Consider the following 9,217-nt stretch of genomic DNA (forward strand, 5'->3'; position numbering starts at 1 on the left):
AGGGAGAGGGAGAGGGAGAGGGAGAGGGAGAGGGAGAAGGAGAAGGAGAAGGAGAAGGAGAAGGAGAAGGAGAAGGAGAAGGAGAAGGAAAAAGAAAAAGAGAAGGAGGAAAAGGAGAAGGAGAAAAAGGAGAAGGAGGAAAAGGAGAAGGAAAAGGAGAAGGAAAAGGAGAAGGAGGAAAGGGAGAAGGAGGAAAAGGAGAAGGATCCTGTAGATTAAGTCCATAAACACTACTAAACCCAAACAAAATCACAACCATTTTGCTCCAACTCTGAGTTGATTCAGAACATTTCACTGTCTTTACCTCAAAGAGCAAATCCTCCAAGGAAACAGGATCCATTTTGCTGTAGGTCTTCCACAAATCAACGCTGACATCCATCAACTGCAAGAGATTTTAAACACAGATTTGAAACACATTTCTGTGAAAAACATCTCAAAAGAAGGGCACAGGTTTGGGTTTAAGCTGCAGGGAGACAACCTTGGAGCTGCCCTGAGAGCCCTCCTGAACTCTGAATTTAGAAATGTTTTCACACCCCTGGTTACAAAAGAACAGAGCAGATAAAAGTGTTGTGGATCCTGCGACCCCTCATCTCCAGCGAGGGTTTGAAGCCAAGTTTTCTTTGCATCTTTCAGACAGATCATTTCATAAAGTTTGTCAAACTGAGTTAATTGCAAAGAACTGCCTTAGAAAGAACCAAATTTCAAGGTTATTCAACCTACACATGTTCTTGCTCTAAAGTAATGGTAATTTAGGCCAAGCATGTTTAAATTAGCAACACCTTCTTCCAAGTAGTAGGATGATGAATATGAGACCAATATTCAAAAATACACCCTGAAGGGACACTTGTATCTGAATGATTTCTGCATTTACAGGTTTGCCCACTACCCACTTAATTCAAAATGCAGCACCAACTGGGATTTTATTAACCCACTGCTTTACAGCTACTCCAGTTACTTGTATAATTAGGTTTGTTAATGATGATTTCCCAGGCATCGCTTCCATTCACCCACCAGCAAATTACGGAGTCCTGAGCAACTGTGACTTGTGTAGAAAGGGAGAAAAAGTCTTTAAAATACTAGAAAAAAAATCCTAAATTATCATCCTTACATTATGTTCAAATCTAACAGAACACAGAACAGAGGGAAAGTCAGCTTGAGGAGCCAAAAATGCACCAAAACACCCCCCTGTTAATAATGGCAGAAGTATTAATTCATAGATTATTTACAGTATTTCCTGCCTTAGATTGGTTTCCTTCCCCAGCAGTGACACAGAGCAGCTGCCTGACAGAGAACCTCACACAAACACTGAGCTAAAGAGTCAAGAATGGCATTTCCCACTTCAAATCCCCTTTAAGGAGGAAGAAAACAAGAACTGGCTGAACTGCCAGAGCTTCCAGGATTGCTCTTAAAACAGGAGGCCAAGAGTTTTCCCTGCTCTTTTTTGAGTGCTTTAAGGACAGAATCAACTCCCTGGACGAAAGAGGAGAGGTTCTGGCTGGGCCACACCCGTGTCTGCACTTTTTTCCAAAGCCTCCAAGGATTTGTGAAATAAATTGGGGTAATTAAAGGGCAATTAAAGAGCCAAACAACTCCTGAATGGACAGACAAATTGTCACTGAGTGATCTCACACGTCAACAAGGGTTGTTGATACTCCTCCACAAGGCTGCTCCCCTGTTTGCACTCTGCATTTAATGGTTTTTGGCAGGTTCACACAAGGTGTTACAGCACCTCGGTGGAAATAGGAAAAAAAAACCTGAGGAAAGGTATCAGTGGCAAGAGAAAAGCGCTCAGAAAGACACAGACTCACAGAGCAGATTTCTGAGCATTTGTGTACAGTTCTCCATGTGATGGGACTTTTAACAATGTACTGTGAATTCTCTGGGGGTTTTCCAGCTGTCACAAGTCAGACAAAGCCTACTCCGGCTGTAAAAAAGGAGGAGTGACAAGAAAAGCAGGACATCTGCATTGCTGTGGCACAGGCTCAAGAAAAGGAAATAAAAGGCATTTCAAATAAGTCCAGAAATGCAAAGCTGTTCTCTGTGCTGGAGTAGAATTAATAAATGGGCAAATCAAATGACACCAGTTGCTCAGAGTGGAACAGCAAATCATTATTAAATCCAGGAGCAAAATGATTTTGAGTGCTGCCCTTGTTCAGGGAGCTCTGCTGAGCCAGGAATAGATTATGTCAGGGAGGGAAGCAGATGCATCTCTTGTGTCATAACCAATGGCCCAAGAAACACAGTCACTTCTTATTCTCTCAGCTCATCTCAAGGTGTTGGTCACTAACCGGCTCCTCCTGCTCTAAAGATCTAGAACCCATCTGGGAAGACCTAGGACCCATCTGGGGAGACCTAGAACCCATCTAGTAGGATCTAGGACCCATCTGGGAAGATCTAAGACCCATCTGGGAAGATCTAGAACAAATTTGTGCCTGTCTGGATCTGGTTTAGGGCAATCTAGATACCATTTAGGAATATCTAGATCCCATTTAGGATGATCTAGAACCCGTCCATGAAGACCTATAACTCATCTAGGAAGATCTAGGATGCATCTGGGAAGACCTAGAACCCGTCTAGTAAGATCTAGAACAAGTTTGTGACTGTCTGGATCTGGTTTAGGACAATCTACATCCCATTTAGAAAGATCCAGAGCCCATTTAGGAGTATCTAGAACCTCTTTAGGAAGACCTAGAACCGATCCAGGAAGACCTATAACCCATTTGGGAAGATCTATAACACATCTAGGAAGATTTATAACCCATGCAGGAAGATCTAGAACCTGTGTAAGAAGATCTAAAACCCAGCTAGGAAGGTCTGTAATCCATGAAGGAAGATTTATAACTCATTTAGGAAGATCTAGAACCCATGCAGGAAGATCTAGAGTCTGTGTGAGAACATCTAAAACCCATCCAAGGAGACCTAGAACCCATCCAAGAATATCTAGAACCCATTTAATAAGATCTAGAAAATTTATGACTGTCTGGATCTGGTTTAGTACAGTCTAGACCCCATTTAGGAAGATCTAGAACCCATTTGGGAAGATCTATGACACATCCAGGAAGATCTATAACACATCCAGGAAGATCTAGAACCTGTGTGAGAAGACCTAAAACCCACCTAGGAAGGTCTGTAACCCATCTAGAAGAGCCAAAAAACCTGGGTTATTGGTAATGTTGACTCTAGAAGGAAAGGAAAACAGTTCTAAATCAAAATAAGGGGTTAGAGAGGGTGACCAAACAATCCTGGTTTATCCAGGACAGGGTGTTGTGGAGCTCAGAACAGTCCCCCACCGGGACTGTGGTGTTTCCTTCCCAGCACATTCAAAACTCAGCTTCACAACATCCCGAAAAACTTCATCCAATTTGGAACCTCCCTTGAGCTGTGAGTCAGGACTAGATGATCTCAGAAGGTGTTTTCCAAGTGAGAGAATTCCATGATTAACTCCTGCCTCAGAAAGGAAGTGAAAATGGCAGCACTCACCTCGTATTTCATGGTGAAGAAGCCGTCGCCCCCGATCCCCTCCAGAGCAAAGGCCTGAACGATCGGCCACTTCTCCACGATGAACATGTCAAATATCTGCAGGTGACCTGCAAAGGACAGGGAGCACAGGGACATCCCCTCACAAATCCTGGCAGTTTAACTTTCTGGGAGGTCTCACAGTTGGCCTGAATTCGCAGAGGATCTCGATTAACCTGCCTTTGTACAACTGGAAATATTTAAGTGAAAAGTGGGTTTGATTCTTGAGTAAAACACTGTCACAGAATAACAGAATGGTTTGGGTTGGAAGGGACCTTTAAGATCAGTCCTACCCCCTGCCATGGGCAGGGACACCTTCCACTAGCCCCATCCAACCTGGCCTTGGACACTTCCAGGGATCCAGGGGCAGCCACAGCTTCTCTGGGCAACCTGTGTCAGGGCCTCCTCACCCTCCCAGCCAGGAATTTCTTCCATCATTCCCACTTAATTATAATTTTAAGCCAAGGGAGAGAAAAACTATTCATCCTGCACTCCTTGGAGCAGCTGTAAACCACATGAAGTGTGACTGCCACCCTTAAGCTCCACACCTTCTTCAGATCCTTCCTAACACAGAACCCTCGTCCTTCCCCCCTGCCCTGACCCATTAACGACCTTCCAGGCAGTCAGAGCTTATCACCCCTTCCTCAAAGGAAGCAATTGGGAATTAGGAATAAAAAAGGAATGTGAGATTACAGTGCTGAGGCTGCAGGGCTGGCTCCAGAGCCCAACAGGAAGCTGTGCAGGGCAGCTCTTTCAGTGCTAAAAAGGGAAACTTGCACAACGAAACGTTTATTCTTCCCTTAAATAAAGGAGGATTTCTCTGGAGCTCCCATGGGAACAGAGAACTTCTGCAGCAGCACAACACACTTCTCTGAATGCAAATCATTCCTCTGCCTCACACTGTGAGTGTTCCCTCCTCAGATCCAGTCCGAGGGCTTCCACTCCTCAGAAATGGAATTCGGCAGAAAAAAAAATCCACCTCTGAAGGAAAAAGAGGCTGAAAGGAACCTACTGACACACTTATAATGCTTATTTCTTCCCAAAGGCGAGGAAATCTCCATTCCCTGAACTTGGATGTGCAAAGCACTTCAGCTCTGAGGATAAACCAACCCAACCTACCCTGGCAGCTGTAGGGAATCCCGATCCGGCTGCAGTCCCGGACCATGTCCACAAAGCTGGAGATCTTGAATTCCTCAGCGGCTTCTTCGTCTTCATACTGAAAGAAGCCATTTAAAAATCAAGCTGGATTAGGCAAGCCCTGATTTGTTTGGTAGGCAAGTGAATATGTAGCATGTAAACCACTAAAATATCACCTACAACTTCCAGGAGCTAAAGCACCTCTTTTACTCCCGGCGTTAGAAATTCCAGCACGGCAGCAACGGCACTGAAGGCAATGGAAATCATCCTTTTGGAAACAGTTCTTTTGAAAAAAAGAAACTTCAGAGAAAGTTTTTTAATACTGGTAGATGAAGGTATAATTATATACTTTATTTTCAGCTCTCAGCGAAGACTTTCAGTATCATCCACTGGATTTAAAAAATGAAAGGTATTTTTAGAACGCTGACCCACGTGTCACAGAAAATGTGCCACAAAAAACACGGCCCTGAGGAAAAATGGTCAGGACACAGAATAAGGAATAGCTGTGGGAGGGAGAGGTGGACTGTAGGAAAAGGAGAGGGAAAGGAGACACCACCATGCAGCACCATGTTGCTGCTTCATGACTGAAGTCACTGAAGACTTCAGCAGACTGAAGGACAAATGTTGTGGCTCAGAAAAGCATAAAAACTACACTGAAGAGACAAATCAGACTAAAATCATGCTTATAACAGGAAAAAATTAAACCTGGAAACACAGTGGTTTTTATCTGGAAAGGTAACAGTTCAGCAGCAAATCTGGAACCAACTCCTTCAAGAGTCACTTGTTTTCTGGAGCAAGATCAGAAGGTGGTGGTGGTTTGCCTACTTTATTTTATTTATATTTTTATATACAGTGCTCTGAACTTCTTATCAAGGCAAATGACATGATTATGAACTTGTTGTGTGCAGCTCCTGTGAGCTCCAGGGTACACACCCAAGACATTTCTTTTAAGAACAAGTTCTTTTAAGCCCAGCCTGAATTTAAGATGCAGCCCCAGTTCCTCCTTCAATCCCAGGAAGTCAGATCAAAGTCCCAGCTCAAAGCCAAGCCTCAAACAACTGCCAGTTTCTCAAGGCTCAAAAATGCCATTGGAATAAAAACTTGGGAGTTTGGCAGGGTGCTAAAGGCTTGCTCCCAGGCTGCTCTTGCAGGAATAAATTCAGCCAGTTAAAGGTAAGGCCAAGACAACCCAAAATGTACTGCATCAAATTTCACCACTTTATCCTATTTGGCCATTTTGAAAATGGGCATTTTTTAAATATATCAAGATTTTTTTTCCCTTTAAGGATATTCCCCTAAATTCCTGTGGTCTAGTTAAAAGCAAGTAGGAAGAAAGGAAGGAGAGGCTGCAGGTTTTGTCAGAGCCAGGTAAAGCACTGTTTTATTTATTTCTAAAACCTTTGAGCTTTTTTGGTTCCATGTTTTAAAAAGCAAGTAAAAGTTATTCCTATCATTAAAAAAAAAAAAAAAAAGGGCTTAAAAGCCACAATCCTCCTATAAACAGGATGTACTTAAAGCCTGACACAGCAAGGTTTTGTTTCCCTCTCAGCAGCAATCAGGGAAACAGGCACTCCACATACATTGGGAACGTGGCTGGAAGTGCTCAGCAGTGAAGCAAAACTGCATTTTCAGCTTCAAAAAAAAAAAAAAATCAAACCTTTAATTCATTCCCACAAATAACAAGGCCCATGGATCACCTTTGTAGTTACATCATTCTTTCCAGGCAGCACTGTGTGATTAAGGTTAGGACTTACCAAGATAAATCATATCAGAGCCTGGCAGCAGATGGAGCTTAAAATGCAATAGCTGAGATTGCAGCTGCACTGGCAACAGGCTGGTGGGAGCTGCTCCACTCCTGATTTCCAAAAGACATGTGTTTTACACCAGCAGATTTGCCCTTCCTGCAGGGGTTTTGGCAGCAGGAAAGCCTTACAAGGCCAGGCTTTAGGTTTTGCCACAGCAGGTTTGAACCCGTAGCTCAGTTGTTTGTGTCTTTATCAAGAATTATCCCTCTCTGAAGGGCTGGTGGGACTGTGTTGAGAACAGGCAGCCAGTTTTGGGATCCAGGGAGCAGGAAAACACGGGCAAACTGGAGTAAGGGCAGTGGAAGGACACCACGATGATGGAGCCTCTGTCCCAAAAGCTGGGACCTCAGAGCTTCTGTCCCACACCCACCGAAATATTGTTGAGATGGTGGAGCCAAGTTCTCCACAGAGGTCGTGACAAAGGGATGATTCAAAACAAGAGAGGTTCAGATTTGGCAAAAGGAAACCCTTTTTCACCGTGAGCACGGTCAGGAAATGGAGCAGACAGCCAAGAGAAGCTCTGCAGGCATCAACCTTGGATGTTTTCAACATCCAGCTGCAAGAAAACCTTGAGTAACCTGAGCTGATCTCATCACCCACCCTGCCTTAGGCAAGAGGTTGGACAAGACGGTGTCTTACAACCAGAATTATTTCCTAATTCTGTGATTAAACCAGCAGCCAGCCACATGAAAACACAATTAATTTGTCAGAAGCCCCAACACCTTCAAGCTGGAAGCTCAAGGGAGCAAAAGGTTTCTCTCCTTGATCTTCCTGTTCATTCTTGCACCAGCTTCACCCTCTGACACTGCAGCTCCAAACCCCACTCCCTGGGGATCTCAGTGTCACTCTAACTTAGAAAAGGAGTTACATAATTAAGGAAGAAGCATTTCCACTCTCAACTGGAATGTAAAGATCCTTATTCTACACCTAGACAAGCAGTATTTTTATTTTTAACTCCTCTAACAGTACTTGAACAAACACAGTTTTTCTAGAAAACACCTTCATTTTTAAATGTAAGAAGAAACTTGTACCACTCATGTGGTGCAGTTACTAGTTCTCGAAAGAAAGATTTGAGAGTTGAAATGAAAATACATAATAAAATTTCTACATTTTTTAACTGCTTTCTAAGCTGACCTTTTCTAATACTCTTAAACTACTGGTAACCAATGAATTCAAACACTGCCCTGGCAGCAAAAAGGGCTATTGCTGGAAATCTCAGTGTTGATTGTGGTGCTTGATTCAGATTTTGCATTTCTCACAACCCACATGTTTTCCCTCATTAAAAGATCATTGACTCATGTCAAAACAATAGTAATTAGTGGGAGAGGGGAGCCATTTGTCTTCACAAAAAAGTACTGACATCATATTCTTCTTGCAAATGATTAATCCCCACTCAAGACACCCAGATCACTCCCCTGCTGAGGAGCAAAAGGAAGAAAGACTTCTGGGAGGGATGTCAAAGAAAGTTCCACTTTAAATATCAGTTCATTAACAAGTTCATTAGTGATCCTTGTCTGCACTCATTTGTCACTCACCTCATTTTCAGTGAGACAGTGAAAATGCAGGTTCCTCCAGTGAGCCACATAGGGCAGGAGCTGGTTATAATTCACAGGGTTGCAGTACAGATGAACACTGTCAGGTTTGATTAATATGATTATATCTGCAAGGAGAAGAAGAAAGATTATTGCAGCACCAGGAGTCCCCATACAGGCAGAAAAAACCAAAGAGAAAAAACACTTTTGTATCATGAACCTCATTAAAAGAAAACTGTTGAACTGTGTGAGTGCACAGGAACTCCTGATTTGTTTGCAACAAGAGAAGGAAACAGTTTGGCTCTGAGTAGCACAGCACTTGTTACAGTTCCAGACAACTGTGGGCTTATTCCAAGCTCTTGCACAGCACTTGCATCAGCCTGTCCTTGGAGCAGCCAGGAGTGTTGGGATGAGCCTTCCCAGAGCACTTCCAGAGCTCTGAACTCCAACTGCTCCTGCCTGATGTCACATCAGCAACTTGCTCCAGCTCAAAGAGGCCAGCAGGGCCTAGGGGGTGCATATCCAAAGTTTCATGCAAATAAGGGAATAATAATCCACCATCAGGGTGGACTGGCCACCTTCCAAATGTCACAGAGGTGAGTTGGGGAAGGGAAAAAGAGCTCAAGTATTTTAGAGCTGCAGAGGTGTGATCACAGTAATTAATGACGTGTGCACACACACCAGGACTGAACTGAGGGATTCTGGTAAAGTTCACAACATTTGAGGGACTTGTGGAGTGCAAAACACACGGAATATATCTTCTAATGTTCAAAAATGAGTTACTCATTGGTGTTTTTAAGAACCACCTTCAGGTGTGCAAACACAACTTGAGATTTAATGAATTTTTTTGTTTTCTATCCCATGTTTTCTGCTCCATTTTCCCACCAGAAAGGCTGAAGAGCAGCTAAAACTGTTGAGCAGGTTCCTCACCATCAAGCACCTCCTTAGGAAAGCCTGTCCTCTCAAACTGACTCAACTAATGGACTCTGGTTAAGTTTATAACATTTGAGGGACTTGTGGAGCATAAAACACGTGGAAAATAACTTTTAATGATCAAAAATAAGTTCCTGAGCAGTGGTTTTAAGAACCATCTTCAGGTGTACAAACACAACTTGAGATTTAAAGACTGCTTTTGTTTTGTATCCCACTTTTTCTGTTCCATTTCTCTCCAGGAAGGCTGAAGAGCAGCTAAAAATGTTGAGCAGGTTCCTCACCATCAAGCACCTC

At 43.2% G+C, this 9,217-nt stretch overlaps 1 protein-coding gene across 1 annotated transcript in view; it reads right to left on the minus strand.

The window, feature by feature from the left end:
* The window catches only part of CUNH20orf194 (chromosome unknown C20orf194 homolog), a 68,963-nt gene that overhangs the window by 43,412 nt on the left and 16,334 nt on the right, over nucleotides 1–9,217 (minus strand). Inside the window, exons 4-7 of the mRNA XM_027660522.1 lie at nucleotides 7,994–8,118; nucleotides 4,636–4,732; nucleotides 3,481–3,587; nucleotides 305–382 (exon numbers count right to left, since the gene is read on the minus strand). Of these exons, the coding sequence (XP_027516323.1) occupies nucleotides 305–382; nucleotides 3,481–3,587; nucleotides 4,636–4,732; nucleotides 7,994–8,118 (407 nt within the window). The remainder of the gene's footprint in view (nucleotides 1–304; nucleotides 383–3,480; nucleotides 3,588–4,635; nucleotides 4,733–7,993; nucleotides 8,119–9,217) is intronic.

This window comes from Corapipo altera, unplaced genomic scaffold (genome assembly GCF_003945725.1).
Source record: "Corapipo altera isolate COAL_440 unplaced genomic scaffold, ASM394572v1 295, whole genome shotgun sequence".
In the NCBI taxonomy this organism is placed as follows: Eukaryota; Metazoa; Chordata; class Aves; order Passeriformes; family Pipridae; genus Corapipo; species Corapipo altera.